Raw genomic sequence first — 26386 nt, 5'->3', positions numbered from 1 at the left:
GAAAAAAAAAAGTTCATTTAATAAGAGTCCTTGAAAAAGAATTCTGTGAGAGTCCTTGAAAAATTTGTGTTTTCCGAAATAGTTTTCGCCACTTTTTTTTTTTTACTTTGTAAGTGACGTCCTTAAAAAAGTGCAAAGCACAGGGAAAAAGCCTTAGCAGCCAATAACCCTGGATAATTGGATTTAAAGCACGTTTTTCCCCATTATTATTAAGCCGGGTTTTCGTAGGAGCAGGTATTTTGTCGTGCAAAGTGAATCGCCCAGCGTGACACGCCGTCCACTCACCAATAATAAGAAAACAAGTTTTACTGTTTTCCTAGAGAGCGCAACAAGCCTCACATGGCAGTGTTTTACGTCGGGCGTGATTGGCCGACTGTTTCTGGAGGAGTCAAATGCGTTGTGCGCTGCTCGTTTTACCGATCTTCTCTTCATTTTTGTTTTCTTTCACTTCCCTTCATCGAGCTCGATGCTCCCCTTCAAACCGGAGCATGCAGATGACAGAGTAGCTGATAGCAGGGCCGTGAGCTGATGCGCCACGGTAGGAATACACAAACGCGTAGTGTGATTATGTAAAACGTTTCTGTCGACGCGAAATGATACAGTTCGGTTCATGCGGCGCCAAAAACCTATGTTGGAATGTTTTTTTTCCCTTTTTATTCTCTGTGCACGTGGAACCGCTCGGCCCGACGCAATATGTAAATCGCTGGCGGCATGCTCTCACCCTCACGGGAGCTCGGCTTTGTATTGTAGGCTGGTTTTTTTCCGCGTCTATGTCGGGATTGTTTTTTTTCTTCCTGAGATTGCCGGTTGTTATTTGTCGGCCGTTTTATTTACTTATTTCTTTTATGATCGTAAATGATCTTGTTTTTTTTCCTTGCAACTTTTATGGAATAAAAGCTATAATTCAAAATGAACTTCCGATCGTTGTTTTTTTTTCTTCAGCTCAGTCGGCATGCTCTGGCCCCCAACAACCAACCAATACCTATTTCTAGAGTAGAAGTCCTTCTGCTCTAGAAGGTATTGCAACAACCCACTTCTAGGAAAACCCGGCTTTATGGTAGCATGTATCCTGTGATCGTATGTAGACGTATTTGGAGTCGTTGGAAGTCATTAAACTTTTGTACTAGGTATTTTTTCTGGAGGACTTGAGAAATCAATATCTTAATAAAAAAGTGTCATAATTTTTGCCGAAATAATTTCAGCCTTTCGGTCCTTAAGTGAGTGAAGCTTCCTCTGATTACTGTCAACCATAGGCAGAGATTGACTTGGAAGTCTGAAGGGGGGGGGGCACTACACGATGATGTCAATTCATATATGCATTAGATCAGTCAACTTCACATCCCCCCCCCCCCCCCATATCTCTGTCCATTCTGTATAAGGTTCTTTAAGGAAAGAAAAAAAAAATGAGTAACAAGTGTGTGTACTTTTAATTATTTGTGTGGCTGAAAAATCCCTTCTATCAAGATTGGTTGCTGAGTGTGCCAGACAAAAATGTCGCCAAATGCAAGCTGTACTTCAATGGGTGAATCGGCGCTGAAATCCATTGAGCTTATATTACTGGAGGGAGTATGACACAGGGCCATAACTAGGATTTTTGTATTGTCTTGCCGCCCCCACCAATTCGGAATTCGATAATTTTATAACTGTGTTCACCTAAAAATTGCCACCCGGGGCAGTTGCGTTCCCCCTCTCCCGCGTTCTAGTACCGGCGCTGGTATGACGTCAGTGGTCTACATAATTACTTGGAAGATCACGTGACGCGTTGAATGTCGGCGCATCTCCGTTATTTTCTAATGGCATCCATAGTTGTTTAAAGGAGTTTAAAACAATAAATGAAAGAAATAATTTCAGTATCGATGATATGATTCCAAAATTAATGAAAGAGATAGTTCCAGAATTAATGAATTAATGAAAGAATTACAGAATTAATGAAAGAATTACAGAATTAATGAATTACAGAATTAATGAATTAATGAATTACAGAATTAATGAATTAATGAATTACAGAATTAATGAATTACAGAATTAATAAAATATAATTCCAAAATTAATGAAATATAATTCCATAATTAATGAAATAATTTTAGAATCAATAAAAGAATTCAGCATTAATGAAAAAGAATTTCAGCATTAATGAAAGAAAGAATTTCAGCATTAGCGAAAGAAACAAATCCAGACTTGATGAAAGCAATTATTCCAAAGTAATGAAAAATTATTCCAGAATTGTTGAAAGAAATAATTCCAGAATTGATGAAAGAAATAATTCCAGAATTGATGAAAGAAATAATTCCAGAATTGATGAAAAAATTATAGAATTGATGAAAAAATTCCAGAATTGATGAAAAAATTCCAGAATTAATGAAAGAAATTATTCCAGCATTAATGAAATAAATAAATTCAGAATTAATGAAATAAATAAATTCAGAATTAATGAAATAAATAAATTCAGAATTAATGAAATAAATAAATTCAGAATTAATGAAATAAATAAATTCAGAATTAATGAAATAAATAAATTCAGAATTAATGAAATAAATAAATTCAGAATTAATGAAATAAATAAATTCAGAATTAATGAAATAAATAAATTCAGAATTAATGAAATAAATAAATTCAGAATTAATGAAAGAAATAATTTAATCTTTTTCTATCTTTAGAAGAGTTCTTTTTTTAGTGTTTAAAAGGAAATTAATTGCAATATTTAGAGACCAAACTCCGTTTCAATGAGGAAATTGACAGGCACGAACTGTGTTATTCAATGTGTCATATGTTTTGTATGAAATACAGTATATGTGTATGTGGCCTCCTTTATTCATTACAGATGATGTGAAATACAGTAGGTAGAAATGTAATCTCTGAAAGTTTTAATCAAAATTAAATATGCGCCTATTCATGTGAAAAATATGCTTTTGTAAAAAAGGCCTTGAATTTTTAAGTTTTACCTTGAAAAGTGCTTGAATAGTCCTTGAATTTTTTTTCGTTGGAAGAGTACGAACCATGATTCAGTTGTCTTCTGTATTTTTAAGGCATAAACAATATTTACAATGCTCAGCAAAGAGCTAGAAATGGAAGTGCTTCATTTGTCAAAAATGATTACAGTAAAATGTGAACAAAACAGTAAAATTTAAAAAATGATGAACACCACAGTAAAACTATCTGGTTCACCTTGCCTTATTTACGTTGGATCGTGTAATTTACACATTTTGCATTGTGCTTTTGAAAGTGGTCTCGAAGGTGCATGCATCATTCTTAAAAAACTTACGTCTTCAAAATTTGCTGTGCCTTGTTGAAGAGAGTTGACAAGCTCTTCACTTTGGAAGACTCCAAAAAAGAATGTAATATATATGAGGAGAGACAGCAAAGAATTATCTGTGGTTGCTAGTGCACTGTTTTGGCCAAAAATTGGTTTTGTAACCAAGTCATTTGTCATTTTGTTTTGGCTTGACTGAAATAGTGCTAGGGAAAAAAAAGTTAATTCAAAATTAAATTTTTTTTTAATTATTTGAATTTTTTTTTAAGGATTTTTTTCCATTATGCTATGATTATGTTGTTTAAGGGGGTTACCCACCCCCATCCTACTTTTTAGTCCTGTGTTTTCTTACTTTTTCTTATTTTTTCAGTGGGAGCCCTGGGAGAGTTTTTTCCTCCTGCGGGTTACATACTCAAAATAACAGTAATTTCGCAGCTACCAACTTGCGTCCAAAGACAGTATATCTACAGCGTAAATTCGCTTTATTTTCCACAAGATTGCACACGCGCCTTTGCGAAGAATCAAAAAGGGAATTTGTTTACTCGTTTAAATTACCAAAATTTTTTGGAGATCATTGGAAAAAACGAGATCTGTAAAAACTCCAGCTGAAATATCCATAGTTTTGTCATCTAGCCACTATACGGTCATGTGGTTATCGTCGGCGGTTGCTGATCGTAACAATTTCTCATTGTGAAAATCCGGATTTGGGCCGCCTTGAGGGAAAAAAATCTCTACCAATGCATAATCTATTTTTGGCACTACTGACCACGTTTTTTTTTTGGTTGACAAAGGTTTTTCTCCCTTTCAACTCCATTTGGTATCCCTCCTAGAGGGGCGCTCAATATGGCCACACGCTCCGCCCCTGCATTTCACTTTTTTTTGCTATATCAGGATGAATAAGATTTTGGTGTTCAAGCAGCAAAAATTCTTGCTGCCTAGGTTTTCAGTATGCGTGGTGTTTAATTTGAAAAGTCTAGTAATTTTTATTTGTCATTTCAGTAATGCATGTTTTAATAGTGACAGATACTTCAGAAAAAATTTAAATGGACTTTAATTTATGAAGGAAATTTATTTATAATTATCCATTCCAACCATTTTTGGCAAAACTTTTGGCATTTCACAGAAAAATTACTCCTTATATTGCAGATATAGTTGTTAGTTCTGCTCCATTTTCAAAATTTCTGCTCCAAAAATGAAAGTTTGCTGCTCCAAAATGGATGAGGGGCGCTTGCACCCCTGATGTAGTAATAATAAAGTAATTAATGCTATCTATATTAAATTATTGACATTACTTTATATTTTATTACAATTTCATGAGATTGTTCCATAATTTCATTCATTATGCCAATTGCACTTTTATTAAGCGGAATCCTGTGCTGAACAGCAAAAAAAATTAATATTTTATTTTCATGTCCAAAAGTAGCAGTTATTCAGAAATCCTAGCTCAGACGTTAACCTTAATATTAATCCAATGGGATGTGTTATATTCCAAGAAAATTTGGCTGTTTAGAGATTACAGCTGCTTGAAAATGATGGTTATGGGAGGTTTCACTGTATATTATTTACAATACAAGTAATTGAATAGATCTATAGATAAAATCAGTTGTTTACAGATAATTTTCAGACCTTTGAATATGGACCATAAGGGAAAAAGTATTTTTCCCCCATCCAATGAAATCTGTAAGCACCATTTTTCCTCTAAGGTGTAAAAGTTTTACACAGTGTGTCTATGTGATATTAAATTATCTGCTGAATAATGTGAATGGGATGTCAGACTATCAACAACTTTCACCCGGAATTTTATATAGGTCTTTCGAATGTATTCAGTGATCCTTGATTTCTCCCAGGAAGGATTGGCAAAGGACCATGAATGTTAAAAAATCTGAGTTTCCCCTCAGATTTTACTGGATTACTTAAAAAAAAAATAATTCCATTCGACAACAAACATCTTCCTGGTTGCCAAATAGTATCTATTTGCTGATAAGTGTCTGTAAAACCAAAATGAGTATCTCGTAAAATTTACGCTACAAGTTTAATGTTACGTATGCAGACCTGCCAACTCTGTGGATTTAGGCGGGGGAAAAACTCTGGATTTTTCATCCTTCCTCCCACTCTTCGGATGTCTTAAAATATCTCTGGATTTTGGAAGAAAATTAGAATTTGTGCGATCTTTCACGTTGTTGTGACTTCAATGACTGCTGTCCTCGTTAGGGAAAACACCCATAGAGGACAGCTGTGGTCATTTCCATCGAGCAGCCGTAAAAACAGCCTCGGTGACCGCATTTAAGCAACTGGCAAAGACGTGACTTTGTTTACGTAGCGTTTATCGGCAATCATGAACAGTATGTGGATGTGATTTCTCTATTCTGCATGGAAAGACTGACATGGAATTATACTCTGCTCGCGCGGGGGGGGGGGCGGCAACGCAGAACCTGCCTTGGTGGGGATGGAACCTTTTCTTAATTGATGGGGGAAAAAAAATTGAAATTTTTTTTTGATCGAGTCTGAGTGCCAGAGGGGGGAGGGGGTACCCCCCTTGGGAGAATCTCCGGATTTCTGGATTCCAAAAAGTTAGCACGTCTGCATATGTATTTTTTCCATACACTTTCTTTTTTCGTAAATTTTATTAATGGCTTCGAGTATGAGCGTTCAACTAAATTTAATGAGTATTCAGCTAAATTTCACTTTTATTTAATTTATAAATAGGTGATTTTAGAATACAGCAGAAATAAGGATGATGTTGATTTCGAACGGTTCATTAAGAATCTCGGAAAGTTCAGTGATGCTATTATCAAGAACTTGCCTTCATCATCGTTATGCTCATCATCGTATCATGAAAGTCAGTTTGTTAATATGGCGCTAATGAATGATGACAAAACTGGTAAGTTTTTATCGAACATGAAGTAATTATATAATACAGTTGAATCCCCCGACTTGATGTCGCCATCCGTTTCACAGAATTCCGTAAATATGTACTACCCATCTCAGAAGCCCTGCGATCCATAGGTTAATAGACCCTGCCTCAAGGGAGAACCAGAATGGAAGCAAATAGCAAACATGTCTGGCTTCTCACTGACTGATTCACTGACTCATCGCCGAGCCGAAACCACGCTACTTCACCAAAATTCTAACTCTGGCAAGTGTTAGAAATAATAACCAGACATTTCAATGCGTTTGGCCACATGTTCCTCGCCCCCAAAGCAGGATGTTTTGCCTTGTTGTGTATCTGTAATAAGTTTGGCGTGATATTGAATAACAGCATAAGTAGAGGATATTCTCCTGGGTGTGAAATTTATTGAACAATTGAAGTGTCTTTTTATTTTTGTTTTTGAATATTGAAAAAAAATTTACTAATTTTTTTTACAGTGAAACAATATAACAATACTGAAGGGATTGGAGGAATTTATAATTTAAAAGAGTTGTCACATTATAGATGGAATACATTAACACTGTGAAAAGGACATTGGGACTAGGCTCGTTATAAAGCAGGGGGTATTCAACCTTTTTAGTCCGCGGGCCAGATATGCGGTATTTCTGCTGCTCGTGAGACAGAAAATTATATATATATATATATATTGGTGAACTATATCTTACAGGGCATTTCCGTAATTTCAGATGTCCCACCTTTATTTTATACAGTTTCCAGCTTTTTTTCCGTATTTTTAACAAGGCTTTTTTGAATTTAAGAAATAAGGTTATTTTCACATGACTTAAGAATAATAATCATAATTAATGTCATGCATATATAAATGCCTATATTCACATATATCTCGCATATTTGTCAAATGCGTTTATTATTATTTTTTGGTTAATTATATTTCCCACCCTTTGCGACTTGCAGTAGTCGGTCGACCGAATTTGGTTTTCTGTAGTTCCCAACTTTGAGGCGCAAATGCAGTCTCAATCTCCCTGTTCAAAACTCTCACCACAGAGAACAACAGGCCTACAATGATGGCTATTCAATCATTACACTTTTGTCATAGTTAGGGAAACTGATGGCAGATGGTAGTACTGCACGTAACACAAGCATTACACAGAAAAAACTTTACTTCAGGTTCACTATACACGCGTACATTCTGTGCCGGAAGTGAAATGAAGTGATGTATAATAATCGGATCGGGTGAGAAGGCCATGGAGCCGAAGGTTGTTGACGGTTGGACATGAGAGATGTCTGGCGCTCTGGTTTAGGCGTCTATGTAAATAGATATGATTATGAGTTATTCTCGTTGGCTCTGGTGTATACTTAAATAGTGATATGTCTAGGAGGCCAAGCGAAGCACATTCCAACATCTACCAATTCATTAGAAGTTCCGCAGAGGAATATGAACGAGGTGCATGTACGGTTTAGTAGTATTCATTTATTTAATGTCATTTGCCAGCAATTTTAATGATAGATGGAAACACTTGCTTTTGAAAATTTTTTTTTTGGCAGAAATTGTCAACTTTACCTGCATTTGACAAATTTGTTGTGATAATTGGCAATATTTCAATGAATCCAGATTTTCTCCCATATATTTATGAAGGAAATACAATTGCTTAAGCATTTATCGTGTTGAGTGTATTGGTACTTAATACAAGATATTTTTATAGATACAAATACAAGGTTACAGCATAATAGGAAATGCCCATAACAATATTTGTCATATATTTCTAAAATGTGTCTCTGTATTTTCTACCGAAACACTTTCTGTGGGCTGAATGAAACACCCTTCTTTGGCTGTGTCCACATTTTGTCTGCGATCCAGAGGTTGTGCATCCTTGTTGTAGAGGCTGTCCTTTTATTGGGTTTTCCACTGTGTTATGAAATGTTCATTTTTTATTTCCTGGAACATCAAAATAAGTTTGGTTAAGTTTTAGTCATTTGATCATTTTTGTCGCACCAAAGTCATTTTCTGCACACGAGGGCTAATTAGACCGTGACGTACAATCTATTGCTGATTTCAAACGGCAGGCTTGTTTTTTATACTCATCATCGAGAGGTTGGTGTGCTAACCTTGCTAGCAATTTTTTCTTCTGTCATGTCGCCATTTTTCTGTTGTACCCCTGTGTCAGGAAAGTTTTCTGAGAAGGACGAACTGGGTATCGAACTCGTGACACCTCTAAGCATCCTTTGGTACTTTAGGTGAGTATCTTATCGACCTGGGCTACCATGCTTTTAAGTTTTGGCATAATCACCTTTATATTCAATAATAATTTTTAATTGGAGAATATAGTTTGTTTTGAGAGGTTTGGTTTAGTTTTGGTTATTTTGTGATTTTTTTTTTTTTTTTTTGTCATTGAACAGAAATGAAGTCTGCTTTAGCCATATTACTACTGCCAACATACTTCAGCGAAGATGCATTGCATTTCATCTCATTTGGTGTGGTAAGTTATATCTCATTTACGAGGTTGGCCCAGCATGTTTCTGAACCCAAGGACCAATAAAATTTCTGAGATAATTTAATGTTTAGTCACGCACACAGTTGGATAATTTTCATTTTGCTATAAGTTAAACTTTAAAAAATCTGCCAAACCTATCCCATGTTGACGGACTACCACTAGTTCTTGCACCATAGGTTGAGAAGTACTGAGTTAGCCTATTAACCCATTTTCAACTGACATTGTATTTGTGTAACACTTTGTTTAAAAGGGGGAAGAAAAAAAAAAATCAATTTTCAGACAAATTCTTGTATGAAATTAACTTTTTTCTTTAACGTACCACTTTTTGTAGTTTCTTTATCATCGGAACTCATCCCTTTGATCCACAAATTCTTCAAATAGTCTTTGAGAGTCTTGTTGATACTCACATCTAAAGGCTGTGCAATCGACGTTAGCTCACCTGGTATCAAAGCCAATGATGTTTTCGATTTCTTTGCCTTGGCTTTGACATTATTGGTTCTGTGGGGTTTCAATATGTCCCATACCAATGTCTGTTTCTCGAACACTGCTACAAAAATGACTACTGATTGTGGGGGGTCTTTATTTTCTCATCAAAAACTGATCTGAGTATTAGCCAATCCCCCACTTGGAGAACAAATTTTTCCACAAAAAAAACGTGCTTATACACGAGTATATACGGTAAATTTTTAAAAAATAGTTATTTTTCTTAAATTTCTTTTGTTGCATGATGCATGAGATTTCCCAAAATCATAATTACCAATTTGAATTAAATGAAATTAATTTATATTTATTAAAAAGTTAATTTTTTTTGTTAAATTTAAATTGGTTACAAAGAAAAACTCTAAATTAATATCCAATTTTTTGAAACTTATTGGATATGTTAAGTAACCTGTTATCATATATAAAAAAATTGTGCAATTTGGTCCGCAATTGGAAGATAATGTGTTAAGAGCATTCTTGTAGCTTCAACCAATAGTTGGATCAATACCAAGATTTTGTACACATGCTTTTTTAATGGATGCACTCATCGATACTGCAATAAAAGAATTAGTCGAAAAATAATTCTCAATTGACACATTTTATGTCAGTTTTGTATAGAGGTCAAATTTGCATTTATCCAGATCTTGAGAAGTTCAAGGTCACCATGGCTATAGTCCACAGATCACGAGAAGAACACTGGCTACGTCACGTCGGACGCTTCTATTATTTACTTTTAGGTGAAGCAACTGCCCATCGAGAATAGCGCATTAGTAACGGCGCTTTCCCGTTTGGCGTCTTTAGCGCTATTTTGGCCTCCTAGAAATTTCACTAAAAGCGCCACGGCACTGCTCTTGATAACGTCGTCATCGCAGTGTTTTTGTTGCATAAACACCGGCTGTTTGACAGTGTCATCTTAAGGCATTGTCGCATTAGATTCACAAAAATAAGATCTGGTTGAAATTTTCCAGAATTTACGTGGTAGGGCCTCAGAAAAATCACTTGGCCCGGGAAAGCCTGTGATGCTCTTAAGACGGTCCTGCTGCTCGAGCACTTACGGCACATTATTTTAATACAAAAAATATATTTTTTATTCCGCAGAAGGGATCGAAAACTCCAGCCTTTTTTTAATAATCAGTTCCATGCATCAAGCTGAAGAGAACACTGCTCGTATAAAAATTTTTGACCATGGCCCCCAGAAGGATGGGCTACTACACCGCACACCAACTCCGGTCATATATCGCCATACGGCAATTTCCTAGTGGAGCTGGGTGGGAAATGAAGGCTCCATCTGTCGGTGGTTGCCCTAGGCTCGGTAGGTAAAGAACTTGCTTCGAATGTTCTATGCCCAGATTCGAACCCATGGACCTTCATGGTAACATTCATAGTGGAAGACGAGCTGAAAACGAAGGATGGGCTGACAAAATACAGCCTAGAGGAGAATTCTTTTCTTTTTTTTCCACACTGTAAATTCAGAATGGATGGCCGGTGAGAGATCCCATACAGGATCCCTGCAGCAGCATGAGAGGACCATTCTTCCGATGCCCTTAAGCATGGCCCCCACATCTTGCAGCCGGGCTCTCAGATTGGAATCTTCGATGGGTCACTCTAAAATGAATTTATAGTTGTAAAAAATGATTAGAATCATCCAGGGCCTCAGGGCTGGATCCCTGTCAACCCTGCCCTTTGGGGGGGGGGGGGGGGGGAACATGCCCTTAAGGTGGCTATAGACGTAACTGCAAACTTGACAAGCAGGCATGCTCAATCTTTTTATTTGTCACTACTGCATTTGTCACCTATTTAAATAGCCCATATGAGTAGCTTCTGTGGAGAAAGTGAAGGGGAAAAAAAAGATGATATAGCTATAAGAGAAGGTAAACAGAAGAATGGCTAATTGCTAGCAGGTGCCATTCTCTTGCTGCGGTATAGAAATTAAACTGAAGAAAATGCCATATAATTTACAGTAGTAATAAATTATTATCATTAAATTAATAATACTCCCTTTGTATTAAATTATCAGTTTAAAGTAATTTAACAATTAATTTCTTTTATTATTTTAGGAATTTAATTATTAATTTAAAGTAATTTTATTCCCTTCATTACTAAATGATCACTACTCCCTTCGAATTTTTTTCTGTATCAAATATTTTAGTTCAAAATATTAAATTTAATAAAAATTCAAATTTTTTAAATTAAAAAACTTAATTTAAACAATTTCTGAGTACATCTTTTAACAAACGGCAACACAAAAAGCGCAGCTCACTGAAGCGTGAAGACTGACGGAGTTCACTGAAGCGTGAAGAATACCCGCATACAAAGATTTGCGCCAAGACAGCTTTTACTGGCAACTCGGGATAATTTTTATCCTTTCCCGCGCCGAAATGGACCCTCTCCAGAGAGGGGGGTTCGCGTAACTCTTCTCGTGATCTGAGGACTGTACTGTAAAATCTGTATTGGCACCCAAAATTTTCTAGATGTGACTACTGAATTTGAGTCTATGAATGACATGAAATTTTCTGATTTCACGACAGTGTCTTTTAACATACGAAAAGTGTATTAAAACCCAGAAAAAACAAAACATTATTTAAGACAGTTTTTCTTGTGATTAAAATCATTCTTGGCTGCTAGAAAAATATGACTGGCACCTGAAGTTCTTTTTCTGATCGTCATGCCCTGCATTTATTTATCCTGACCTAGATCTCACTTTTCATTTGAGGAAATCAATGGCAATAATTTTTGGACATGATCTATGACTACATCTAGGTATACACTGCTGGCCACCCAAATTGCAACACCAAGAAAGACAAGAGATATCGCAACAATATTTATTTTGTAGATAACATGTTGACCATGCATCAAATGATTAAATTTATAGACTTCTGTGAAGTGTGGTTCCTGCCAAAATCAGTAGCCAGAGTAGCCACCATTGTTGGAGATCACCGCTGCCACACGCCTCGGCATTGATTCAAAGAGACTTTGGATGTGTTCTTGGGGTACAGCAGACCAAGCAGCTTCCACGCATTGCCAAAGTTGATCTGGTGTGGCAGCTGGGGATGTAATCTGGGTCAATCGTTGAGCAACCATGGACCACATGTTTTCTATCGGTGAAAGATCCGGAGAGCGAGCTGGCCAGGGAAGCAATTCAATCTGGCGATTGACGAAGAACCTTTGGACAATGCGTGCCACGTGTGGTCGCGCATTATCCTGTTGAAATATGGCTGTGGGCAAGCCCTGAAGGTAAGGAAGGACAACTGGCTCCAACACCTCGGAGATGTAGCGCTGGCTTTTTAAAGTACCGGCAATGCGTACTAGAGGAGTGCGAGAGTGATATCCAATACCGCCCCATACCATAATACCCGGTGCAGGACCAGTGTGGCGGTGCATAACGCAGCTGTTCAGCATCCTTTCTCCACGGTGTCTCCAGACTCGAATCCGACCTTCGTGGTGTTGCAGACAGAAGCGTGACTCGTCAGTAAAGACAATTTCATTCCATTGTGCCGTCCACATCCTTCTTTCATCGCACCATTGGCGGCGGAGACGTCTGTGGTTCTGCGTCAAGGGTAGACGAAGCAATGGGCGTCTTGCGGACAGACCACTCTGCTGTAAACGGCGTCGAATGGTACGCGCAGACACTGGATGATGCGGTACAGACTGAATGTGCTGTGCTATGGTTTGTGATGTGGCTGAGCGATCCGTCACTGCCATACGCACAATACGCCTGTCATCACGTGAAGTGGTGCACTGAGGTGGATGCGATCGAACACGTCGGTCCGTCGTACCCTCCTGCATCCAATGATCACATATCCCAGGGCTCGGCACGGGTCACTTTTTTCACTAAAAGTCACTTTTTTAGACACTGGTCACTTTTATTACGTATTTTCAGGCCCAGGTCACTTTTTCCACTTTTTTAGCAAAAAAACCTCGGTCTCGCGCGCTTTTCTGCTGTCAGTGTTTTTCTTTTCTTCAAGGAGGAACTTCACCTGTTCAATATCGCTAATTTTCTCCCTCCCTTCATTGAACTACGATCGAAGGCATCTTATCTTCCCGGGAGCATACCGTGTGACGTCAGCATAACTTGATTTCAAGGCGCTTGGAAAAAGAAAGCTCCTTGGTTAAAGAATCGTCATTTTATGGAAAAAAAACTAGCATAAAAGGCGTACTTACAACAAAGAATTTTTTCCCCCCTATACTACCATTCTTTATTTCCCCACGTGCTCACTCGTTCTTTCATTTTCATCTTATTTTAAAATTGATCCTTTATTTTATTTGTTTTAAAAAATTTTAGTCCTAAGGGCCGAATTCCGTTCTTGGAGCATCGAGCAAGTTACATTTGTTGTTTGTTCTATCGTTACTTTTGTTAATTTTTTTAAATGTTATTTGAAATGACGATTAGAGAGCCCGTGCAGAAGCTAACTTACGCGCAGCGGGAGAATACCAAAGCGCGTATTAAAGACGCGTATTATTAATACGTATTAAGCGTATTAATACGCTTTGGAGAATACTCTTGTAGCTGGCCAAGGTTAAAGAAGCTCGCATGTATTTTGAATTTACTTACAATAAAAAAAAAATCATCCGATTGGAAATCGCGATCTATCGACAAATAAAATTCGTACTATTTTTCTAACTGGATTTAAATCTCAGCAAGAAACCGTACCCCGAAATATGATCGAAAGGAGAACTATTTATGAAAAGATGACAGAATCCTGCAATTCAACATTTAGTTTAACACAAGGGTTTCCAAATCAGATGAAAATTTGTCATCAGGCTGATAAAAACTCAGTTAACGTGCATGCGAGCCGTAACTAGAGGCGGATTTAACGATGGGCACACCGAGCGCGCCTTTGGCCCCTACTTCACATTTTTTTCCTAATTTAAAGGGCCTAATATTAATTTTTTTTATGCCCGGGCCGTAACTTAATTTAGAGCATCTTCACGATACTGATTGTTGACTTAATATTGTTCGATTGTTTTCCTTTTTTTTTCTCTCCATGCACGTGCGGGAACCGGTTGTTCCGACGCTGTATGCAAATCGGCGGCGGCGTACCCTCACGGGAGCACGGATATATAGACTGGTTTTTTCTCTATAGGTGAGATGTCTGTTTTTTCCGCATGGATGTATGTCAGGATTCGATTTGTTTCTCCATTTTGATTGCCGGCCGTATTTTTGATGAACGAAAATGATCTTGTTTTTTGTTTTTGCAACTTTTATGGAAAAAGAGTTCAAAATGAACTTCTGATCATTGTTTTTCTTCAGCTCAGTCGGTACGCTCTGCCCCCCAACAAATATCGACATCTTGCGCGCCATTCTTGATGTGTAAAAAAATCTTATTTTTAGACCTCGGAAGTTATTAAAACGTTTGTCTCGAGTCTGTTATGACCGCAATAGGAGAGGGCGGGGGTCTGGTTCCACGGGTGTTGAACGAGGAAAGGTTTACTCATTTTCTGTTAAAAAGAGTGGATACCGGCCCCGAGCGATAGTAAATTTTCGTTCGTACTTGCGACCCGGATTGCTACATACCGTGATCAGATCCAAAAGCGGGGGGAAGGGGGCAATGCCTTGGACGGCGTTTTTGATGGAATGATATATTTAAGAAAAGGCAATAAAAATTCCTTTGCAAAATTATCGAATTTCACAGTCAAGGGGCAGTAAAATTACGTTTCCCCTCCAGAAAAAACAATTGTATTACGGCCATGGTAAATCGGGTGTCCCGGATGGGAGCGAATTCACTATTTTTGTTCGTTGAAAGTTACGGGAGGAGTCAGCGCTAACGTGGCGACTTAAAATAGGTAGCCCTGACAGCAGCATCCATAAACTCTGTATCAACCGCATTTATAAACCCCGTATGTTATTGATTCGATTTTTGCGTTCATTTCATCCTAATTTTCCGTATTTCCCGATATATTTCTATCGATTTCCGCATATTAGGTTAATTCATATTATAAATTATATATTTTTTTGTAATTTTTTGTGTGCCCTTTGTCAGCCATCTTGAATTGACTACCGCAAAACGGCGATTCCTTGGCTCGAAATAAAGTCGCCACGTTGGTGCTTACAAGGTTCATGGGAAATTTACCGGGGAAGGCCGCCGAGTCTTTTTTTCTGTTAAAAATTACGGGGGGGAGGCCAAAATTATACTGTTTCCAGGGTAGGAACACCGCGCCAAAATTAACATCTTGCGCCATCCTGCTCCAATAGTGTTTTCGTATTTTTCTGCGCCAAATAGCTAATTTTGCTTCGTATGTCCAGAATTTCTTAAAGGACGCCAAAAATTCTTTGTTCCTGCTTACCGTGAAACGATTCGTTCGAAGAGCGTGTTTTATATATATTCCACTGTACGCCTTATTTAAACTATCGGCCTTTCCATCGTGAAACCCCGATAATATCCGTGATTGTGCAACTGAAGATAGTTTGCAATGGTCTTTCAGCTTTAAAGTGCGCCGCTGTGGTGGTCGAGTGGTCATAATGACGGACTCGCATCGCGGGGACCCGGGTTCGAGCCCCATCGTCACCACAGTGGTGGTCGGCTGAAGTTGGTTTTCTGTGGTTCCCAACTTCAAGGCGCAAATGCGAGCCGATCTCCCCGTTAAAAAGTCTCGCCACAGAGAGCGACAGTCCTACAAACAGTATAAATATTCAGTCATTACACTACGCTCACTTCACTTCTGAGATATAGATGGCAGCACTAAAAAATCATACACAACACTAAATACGCACTCAGACTGTTAAGTACACATACTTACATTTCCGGCACAACTCACTAGGTAGTAAATTGCCCATGGCGATAGACCTGAGTTGTGCTCGGCTTCAAAAAAAAAAAAAAAAAAAAAAAAAAAAAAAAGCTTTAAAGTGCAAATGCGAGTCAGTTGCCGTTTAAAAAAAAGTCGCCACTGGAAGCAGCAGAAATTACTGTAGTCGATCGTCATTGCGTCAAATCCAGATGTTTCGTGAAAAAAAATTTCCATTCCGGAAGTAAAAAGTGTGTTTTCGCCGAATTACGAATGTTAATTTAGAAACTTTGCCGAATAACGAGTGTCAGATCGCTAATCTCGCCAAATAATGCGTACTTAATCGCCAAACGTCGTGTTGATTCTTCCGAAATTCTCCCCCATTTTGCAACAATTTCTTTCCGAGTATAAAAAACTTATAGAAAATTTTTTGCTCATTTGAAGTGCTGCTGTTCAAGACAGCAAATAGTGCCCTCAGTAAGCAAAAATTATCTTAAATAGACTGGTGTGAAAAATTTTATGACAGCCTCTCTTTCAAACAAGGTGTCAAAAGCCTGAAACACCAAAAACAAAAAACAAGCTGATTAAAAGATTTTTGATAACAAAAGACAGTGCAGTTTTATTTTGAAAAGGGATGAGGGTTAACGAAAATATTCTTGTTAATTTCCCTGCTCCAAATCCTATATTTTGCTGCTCCAAAACTGATCCGAATCCTATATTTTGCTGTTCCAAATCCTGAATTTTGCTGCTCCGAAATGGACTTTGTCACTTCCCACCCCTGTGTTTCTGGGTAAAGGAGTAAATGTGTTTTTTTTTTGTTTTTTTTGCAGGGGTGTATGTTGTGTGTAAAAAAAGGGGAAATATATATTTTTACAAATTTCAAAACTGGTTTATTTTTTCCCTCACCCAAGGACAGTATTATTTTGGTGCCCCCGCCTGTAAAATAGTACTCGCCCACTTTTCCCAGTCTAGCCATAGGTGGAGATACTTTAAGGTCTTAGGGGTGTGGCACGATGACAATTGATATACATCATATATATGTATACATCAGTAGGCTCTGCCATTGAGGGGGTGGGTGGATTGCCCCTCCCTCAACATATAATAATTAAAATAATTAAGTTAATTTAATAATTTAAATATTTTATTCAATTTAATAATTTAAATATTTTATTCAATTTAATAATTTAAATATTTTATTCAATTTAATAATTTAAATATTTTATTCAATTTAATAATTTAAATATTTTATTCAATTTAATAATTTAAATATTTTATTCAATTTAATAATTTAAATATTTTATTCAATTTAATAATTTAAATATTTTATTCAATTTAATAATTTAAATATTTTATTAAATTTAATAATTTAAATATTTTATTCAATTTAATAATTTAAATATTTTATAATTCAGTAATTTAAGTAATTTTTTAATTTAATAATTTAAAATGTTAAAAATTTAATTTTATGGTTTTTAATCATTAAGTAAATTTCTTAAAATTTGTTGGAACATATTATACAAACCTAGGTATGTAAATCAAATTTGTACTAGTTAAAAAAAGTTGGAGTACATTTTGTATACTGTCATTCATAGCATAACATGAATGAAAAATCCACTGGAATGTAGATGGGACAAATTCTCTCATCAAATTTTGTGTTATTTCATTTTTTTCCGTTCTTTGAATGGGAAAAATTTTTCCCACTTTGAAGTTTATCCTGCTTAAATTGATTTTAAGATGGGTTGTGGAAAGCAACATGGGGGAAGGCATTGCTGCTGTTACTTGAAAAGGATGTAATGTAGTTATTCTCTCACACATAGTTGTTGATAAATTTGATAAGTTATTCAAAACTTTTCTGGTTAGCAGAATGCGTTTGAGTTTGATTTAATTATTTCTATCTATTATGTAAAAAAAGCAATTTCAATGAGTTCTTCAATGAGTTTCAATGAGTTGAAATGCAAAGTTAAAACTAAATTCAATTTCAATTCATTCAATTTGGTAATAAAAATTCATTGTCCATTTGGTCTCTCTCTCTAAAAATATTTTGGTCACTATTTGGTCACTTTTAAACATTTCGGTCACTATTTGGTCACTTTTTCAAACATTTTGGTCACTATTTTCACTAATTTTGAGGCCATGATCCGTGCTGACCCCTGCATATCCGCATTACAGTTGTTTGGTTTCGTCCAACACGACTACCGATTTCCCTGAAAGATAATCCACAATCTCGGTAGGCCACTATCCTTCCTCTGTCGAACTCGGATACTTGATCAAAAGATGATCGCTGTTTTCTACGAGGCATAATTGATCGTTTTTTTGAAAAAAACCACAAGAAGAACACAATTGCCGTACTTCAAATCGTCGAAATCTCCAAGCCTTAAATAGCGCTTTGAAGTAGCGCCAGAGGCGCGCGTGATGTGCGTCTGCGCTGAAATTCTAATCATTTGCATATCTCACCTCCGCTAATGCATGTTGTAAATTTCATATTATTTGCATGCTTCCTTCAGGGTGTTGCATTTACGGTGGCCAGCAGTGTATTATAGCACCCATCAGATTCTTATATTTCAGCTTTAACAAAGAGAATGTATAAATGTTACTTTTTTATGCACAGTGGTACTTCTAATACTGGGAAGGTTTTTACATTACACTGATTGATTAGCCACATTTTTCACTGGACTTGCATCTGTATTTTTTGTGGCTGTCGGGATACCCAAAAGATAAAACAATTTCACAATCGCAAAAACAATTTCACAATCAACTGAGCTAGAGGACTATATCACGCTGTTCTAGCAAAATATCACAGGTGATTGCATGCTACCAGTGGTTAAGCATGCAGTTGATCACATTCAAATGTTACTTAATTTATAATGGGAGAACATATTAAGTAATCAACTTGCTGTTGCTATTGAAGCACTCTCCACCTAGGGATTGACTTTTTTTTTATTACACCATCCTATGAATTCGTGTTTTAAATATTGGGTGTAAAAATTTTTATCACTAAATTGATTAAAGCGTGAGATTGCTCTTAATAGCCAAACTTATTTTATGCTGCCCTTTGCATTTTTCAAGTATGTAAAATTGATACTGATTATTTGATAAGTATTTTCTAGCAAATGTTTGTTTTTTAATATGAAACGAACATGTGAAAGTAAAATTTCAATGTCCAGAGATATATAGTGAAACCTCTTTTCCTTGAAACCTGGTTTCTCAAAAAACGTTATATCCTGAAAAAAAAAAATAGATCCTTACGTTTAACTGAATTAAATTATTGTACCTCTGTCTCAATTTTGTGAAAAACTCTTGCTTGAAAAGTCAAGCATAGATGATAGTAAAAAAACTGGAGAAACCTCGAGACACCCAGGCTCTGTCGCAAGAAGCAACGTAAGCTCCTCGGCCCCACCCGAAGGGGGGAGGTCCAGGGCATCTTCAGCAAAACCATTATTTATTGATACGTCAAAGATTACATATAGTGAAAGGAAATTAAGAATTATGTAAAAAGAAGAATCAAATTAATCAAGTTAAAGTCAAAGTGCAATGGGCACGGATAATAAATAATCATGGAAAGTTGTATAAAATCATATCGCAAAGGCTCACTCAGAAATTTGATTAAATTAAATAAATAAATTTGATTGATCGAGGATTGTTTGACAGAAAAGCAAAGCACCCCATTGCGCTCGAGCAGTTCAGTACACTCTGTCCGATTCGCTTTTGATCACAGTTGAAGGTCTTTAAAATATCTCTGGGACACTTGATTATAGATTTAGGAATCATCCTGCTCCCCGCCTTCAAACAGTGCCACCAGCGCACTATCAGGGTGAAGACGCGACTATCTCCTTAACGGAGGTGCTGGTACCGGAGTTGCAGGAGCTGGAGGAGACGGATCTCTTATCTTCCCAGGATGTTCCTCAAGGAATTTCACCATTTTTCTTATCTTTTCTCTTGATTCCTCTCGACGTAGTATGCCAAGCATCCATGGTCTGTGTAGATGGGCAGCCGGTGAACGGAAGTGATAGGGTGTCGTTTCTGGACAGCATGTGGCGTGCCAGGCTCAAGACAAGAACACTTGTCACTCTTGCGGGTGAATCTTTTCTGGAGGTGAAAGAAACTGATAAGAAAGGATATTTGTGATACAATTATTAACAACCCGTTGTGATGATGGGGCCTTGCCAGGCATAGGTGGATACTATGATATGTGGACGGGGGGGGGGGGAAGAAGGTTCATTTAACAAAAAATAGTCCACCTCCAATCTCTCGCCCATGGCACTACTTCCCTTCAAAGAGCCTGCATCTGATCATGTTCATTGTGCTGATAAGCACAATGGTGTTAACATTGTACAAAACAAATGGACTGTGTCACAACAGAGGCCAAAGATTACGGTGCCATAGATCTGGTGGTTCAAATTGAAACAATTCTCAGAACAATGCTGAAGATAGAATTTCGAAACATTCAGAACATAACAATTACTAAAACATGTTTAAACCATGAAAATTTTGTGGAAATGGGCAGTTCACTACATACCATCTCTTACATACTTGTGACACTTTGACTGAAACTGCAATAGTTGCTGGATGCATGGCCAACTCGGGTGATGAAATACTGCAAAAGATGATCTACAGGAATTAGAAAAAAAAGTGACTGGAAAGAATGCTGAACAAGCTGTAACAACAGTCTCATTTCTGGAGCAAACTAAGAATGTGAGGCCCTGAATTATTAGTTCTTGCTAGTATGGATGGCACTGTGAAGAGACAGACCAAAAATATGCATCAATATAAGCTTATAAATTATTTTAAAATCTAAATGAAAATTGAATTGAAAAAAAAAATTCAAACGTATTTCAGTGTATTTGCATATAGTTTAACCAAACATTGTGTAAACTGAGAAATCAAATTTTTTGGATGTTATGCCAAAAATAATAATTGGAAAGAAAAGTGATTTGCCTCCGGGAATCAAACCCCTGAGATCATAACATCCAGAAAATTCAATTTCTCAGTATATTTCGGGCCGAAAAATACCATCTCTTAATTTATTGCATAACTTGACAAAATTTTAATATATAGGGCTGGACAAATGCCTGGTCGCCATGGTGACTAAAAAATTGTTATTGGCGTGTAGTTACTAAATTGTGCGACACAAAATGTTTGGAATTTATAGCAGCATATGTGTCAACATGAGAGAGGGGTCACTACGGCCTGAAAAAGTCAAAAGAAGCATTATTTTGGACTTTTTTCCATGCTGTTCTGGTGTTTAGAATTTTTTTTTACAATTTGTCCAGCCTTGATGTAAACTGAAATTTAGTATTTTGGTTTTGTCATTTTTTGCATATTTTTCTTTTCTAACGTTAAAACCCAATTTCTTAAATTTTTTTGCCCCTGTCTGTTTCCAGATAGAGAGACTGACTACCTGACTAGTATTTTATTTTGCTTTTCATGCTTTCATAGGAGCGAAAGAATGTCTATCCTATGATAACCTGTAACAAGGAAGCTGAAAACATGTTCAAAGATGATGCTGATTTTACAGTTCAAGTTGAAAATACAATGCTTTGTACTGCAAAAAGCTTGGAAGAGGCATTCTACATGTACATGGCATCATTTTACATTTTTAGCATTGAATTTCCAGAACCCTTGATGCATACAATATCTCTGGTGGAATCTTTACTTTTGGGTGGGGAGCCCGAATCGGTCATTAAGAAAGTCGAAGATGTGAAGAAAAAACTTATTTCAAAAGTTTGAATTTTTTTTCAGTAAAGATATTGACTGAGGTTTTTTAATGAATTTATGTGCTGTATCATTGTTAATGACATTTTTTTTTGTTTTCGGCATATTAACCTTTTCCCCCTTTTTATTTTGCTCATATCGAATGTTTAATCATGAGTTTGTTTTCTGAATATGAAACTTTACCCTATTCGTTGCCACACAACTAAAATATTTTTCAACTTTACTATGTATCATCTTTCCTACATGGGAAAAATATTCTTCATTCTAGCCAAGATTTGCATGGTAGAGAAGCACTATATATATAATGCCTTCAGGTTTTGGAACATTCAGTGAGCATACATCAGTATGATGTTCTGGTTTATTTCCTCATTTTGTTGGTTTTGTTAATGCCATTTTTATTATTCAAATCGGGTTGTTTTTCCTTAAACATGCAATTGATTGTTTCCATTCCAGGGTTAGTTTGTTGATATCGAATTGATGAGCGCTGTTATGTGATCATTTAGATATTTTAGTTTGTATGCCTGTTTCTGAAATACTAAAAAAAAATTTTATTGATTGTGATGATAGCCAGTTTTATCGATGAAGCAGTATTTTTTCTTTTTTATGCTAATTGTGAAGATCACAATATATTTATCTTTCATTTGTCTCCCGAGTGAATTGGGAAAAATTCTGTCTGACCCCCTTATGAGATAAAAAAATGTCAACAGCAATATTGATTATCGTTCATTTGGTCTCATCAATTTTATACCAATGCATCACAATCTTTCTCTCAAGGCGTCATAGAACTTGTTTGCTATTATTATGAATGAAAGAAGTTTGAAGATATTTGGTTCAAAATGGCAGTTCTACGAAATACCAGACATGTTTGTTTTTTCAACAAGTTCTGCTTTTTGATCTGCTTTTCCACTTTTCTTTGTGTATGATAACACAAAGCTGCCAAATCTCTCAACTTTTCGGGGAGGCTTCCAAATTTCTTCTACTCCCAGACTGCCAAACAATTGTTTCCCAAAATTGCAAAAAATCCCTATCATTTACGGGGAAAAATTGTTCCCAATTACTCAATGTCTTACTTGTCCCCCCCCCCCCCAAAAAAAAGACATTACACACAGTGTTAATTGTCACCAAAGTGCTAAACCAGTGAAATGTTTTGGCGAAGATAAGAGGAAGTTTATGAACAAGGGGCTAGCATAGACAGCATCTCAACAGTTGGCGCAGTTAGATGACTTGTTTGTCAGACGACAACATATTCCTTTTTGAATAGTCCTGTTTTTGGGCCTGATGACAATTTCTCCCCCCCCCCCAATTTTTTTGCTAATTACTAGCGGTTTTTGGGTCCCCCCCTCCTTTAATTGACAAATTTTTAACATCTTGTTATTTAATAGTTCTTTTGATGTGGTTTTATTTACAATGTCGTTATGATGCTAAAAAGCCGTACAGAATCTGTTAAAATTGCTGTTTGCGAATCTGTTACTTTTTAATAGTTTGATGGGGTATGGTCTAAATCAAGGGTGCATGAGCTTTTTTGTCTGCAGGCCAGATATGCTGTATTTCTGCCTCTTGCTGGCCAGAAACATATATAGGTGTGTAGGGTGACCGTATATGACCTGTATTTTACAGGATATTCCCATAAGTTAGGCTGTTCCAACTTTTTTAATATCTTGTTTTTCTCCTTTATTTTCAACAAAATCAAGAATGTTTTTCTATAATTTTTTTCATAACATGTGTCGTAATTATCATAGTATAATTTATACCATAATTATATATATTCATCTCGCATCTACAAATGTTTACCCATTGTGACCCATGCCTCTATTTCCTGCCATCAGCAATTTTTAAGTAATTCTAGTAATAGTTGGCAACTTTACTTGCCTGTGACAGGTTTTTATTTTGACTGTAATTGGCATTATGAATCCAGATTTCCCATATTTTTATGAAAGAAATATGGTCAGCCTAGTTATTCTGTTGAGTGTATTGATACTTTTCTACTGGTACCCACAGACTGGAGGTCGTCCCTGATCTGAATAAACTTCTTGAATGTCTTGTTATTCCAATACTCGATTTTTTTTTTTTCCCAGGCTGGTAAAAATGAAAAATATTTCATGTGCTATTTGAAAGAAAATTATAGTTAGTTAAAATTAGCTTATTTCAATACCATTTGAACACAGTGTCATTTAATTGACTGGTATAAAAATTTGTGATTGAACAGAAATCAGTGTTGCCATGCATCACCATTAAAGACAAACTTTTACACTTTTTTTTTGTTAAAAGCATGTGAATGATTGTTTGCCATTTTAATTTTATTATTATTGAATGTATCGTACCTTATGGTGGGGAAGAAATTGTTAAATACTGTTTTTTTTTTGCCAATGATATTGTAAAGCATTTTTCTTTTATCAAAGCTATTTATTCTACTTAATAAGCAGAGGGAGGAGGATAGTCAATCTTGATTACAACTACAGGGTTATTCTAAATTCATGGAACAAACTTTAAGAGGTAGTACCTCTTAAAGTTTGTACACCTAAACAAGCATTTTATGGTCATGAAATGTGTAGTCGAATAGCAATAGCTGTAGAGGGTGTTTTTTTATGAGTGTACAACAGCATTTCACCAAAAGCAAATATAGTATTTTTCCAAGGGATTTGCTGCAATAACTGTAGTCAACCATTTGAGGGTGCAGGGTATTGTAATTTGGTAGACATTCTTGTGCAGCAAAATTACCTAAATAACACAAATTCTACCACAAGTCATTATATAGCTTGATCATTGTTTAGCTCGCCATAACCTTGATGGTCCTCACACAAATAAAAACTAAACTTCAATCTAATCCAAAGGTGCATATGCACCAATAGAAGCCAAACATTCATGCATGGACCACATGCTGCACCAAACAGTAACAAGCCAGACACAGATCCAGAAAATGTGTTGGAAGGTGATTTATTGTGTAGGTTCGTTTGATTGCTCTGTAAAGTACGGGTCACAATTTTTTTTTTCATATTAGTTAGCTCTTGTCCAGTGATTATTTACTTGCCCATTAGTCAGTGATTGCCCATGAGCATATAGTCATAGATATATGTATCTTGCACAAACTTTTATTTTTAGTGAATTGAATTTTTTTGTACTCATTGCGATTTTTTGCAGTAGTCCTATTTCCTGTGCAATTAACGATTTTTAGTAATTCTAGTGATAGTTGTTGGCAACTTGCCTTTGAAATTTTTTTTGGTGATATGAATCCAGATTTCCCATACTTTTATGAAAGAAATATGGTCAGTCTAGATATTTGTCATGTGTATTGATACCTTTTCTACTGGTACTTGCCGCTCTCTAGATTTTACAGTGACAAGTGGTATATTTTGTGTTACCCAGGTTGCACCATGAGTAAGTCCACCACATTAAACCCCCTGCACATTCAAATGATTGTTAGCACATATCATAGCAAATACAGGAAAAGAATGTTTTCTTTTGGTGAAGTGCTGTTGTGCACTCATTAAAAAAAAACCTCTACCTTGCCCTGTATATCCTTTATCCTTACTATATCCTTTTGGTCACATAAATTGCAAGTATCACTGAAGGAATGGTCAAATTATGGCTGAAGCGATGAGATATGTCAGGCTAGCAATTTCTAGTTTTTAAATCACCATATATAGATGCATAATAGACTCATATACGAGTACCAGATTTATATATTTTTTCATTTGTGTATGATATGTTTCCGAAGAAGGAGCCTGTTTGATATTTGCTTTTTATTAGCTATTCTTTGGGATGGCTATGGGTGTTTCTTAGTTAATCAATCAATTGTGAATGAAATTGACAGAGTGGAAGTAAGGTTTCGATTATGAGTTGATGCAGATCAGAACTAGCTTGGATAACAAAAAAACTTTTAAAATATTATTAGATGTCAAGTTAAATGACATGGGAACATAAACAGTAGAAATTACATTTTTACACTGAGTGTGCTTGAATTATTGTACAATACAATAAATATGTGAAATGAATACAGTAGAATGCCATATTAAAGTACTGTAACGTACGTACTATCTTGACAGCATTTTTCGAAAATACAGAAAGAGTAACATTATTGTGGCATACCTACTATGTTTATAGCATTTTGACGATTACCATATACTTTGATAAGCTCTTTCAAAGTGTTCCAAACTACTCTACCTTCACATAACACTTCAAGTTCTCACTACCTGCTGTGGTTATGGTTTAACCAACTTTGTCACAGCGGGATGTATTTTGTTGGTCGTTTTACTTCACTCGCATGAAAAGTACAGTAAATAATCCAAAAATCAGTTGATCGAAGCTCTACTAGACATCTCTAAGTTTTTTGTAGGCTTATATTATATTAATGTATGAGAATTGTTTTATTTGTTTATGTACATGAAATCAAATGCCATAGCCTTAAGTTCTTTTTTCTATCATTTCTAATATATATTTTTTTTTTCATTTTTTTATTTCCATGCAAGTGTTACGAAATAAATCATTTTTATCATTTCACTCATTTTATTTTTTCAAAGAGTATGGATATAGAGCGAAACGATGTGTCTCCACTGTTCATACAGAGTATGGAAAAACTGGAGATGAGGTTGAGTGAGAGAGAGAAAATTCACATTTTTCTGTAGGGAAAACAAACCACAAACCTTCCAAAAGTGCTGGCGAGTGCTCTACAATTAAGCAGCAGAGGAGACACATTTATTCCCTTGAAGCAGTGGTTCTTAACCTTTTTTCCATCCGGCACTCCCCATATTGTTTTCTAAGTGTTTTTCCCTGTAAGCTTTTTTGTAGTTAATTACATTAATTATACACATTACATAGGTGCCAATGTTTCCGATCTACCCGGAA

The 26386-nt window shown here is 36.1% G+C and overlaps 1 protein-coding gene across 2 annotated transcripts in view; it reads left to right on the top strand.

The window, feature by feature from the left end:
- The window catches only part of LOC149070209 (uncharacterized), a 46540-nt gene extending 21004 nt beyond the window's left edge, over positions 1-25536 (top strand). For both annotated transcript variants that reach the window (XM_089249461.1, XM_089249462.1), the window contains 3 exons: positions 5957-6131; positions 8535-8614; positions 21269-25536. In XM_089249461.1, the coding sequence (XP_089105587.1) occupies positions 5957-6131; positions 8535-8614; positions 21269-21559 (546 nt within the window). In that variant the 3' untranslated portion in view covers positions 21560-25536. The remainder of the gene's footprint in view (positions 1-5956; positions 6132-8534; positions 8615-21268) is intronic.
- The last annotated feature ends 850 nt before the right edge of the window (positions 25537-26386 follow it).

The sequence above is a fragment of the Pholcus phalangioides genome, unplaced genomic scaffold, assembly GCF_987345545.1.
Source record: "Pholcus phalangioides strain wild (caught in Gottingen) unplaced genomic scaffold, Ppha-v1.0 ptg000022l_1, whole genome shotgun sequence".
Taxonomy (NCBI): Eukaryota; Metazoa; Arthropoda; class Arachnida; order Araneae; family Pholcidae; genus Pholcus; species Pholcus phalangioides.
This window is presented reverse-complemented; position numbering and strand designations above follow the sequence as displayed.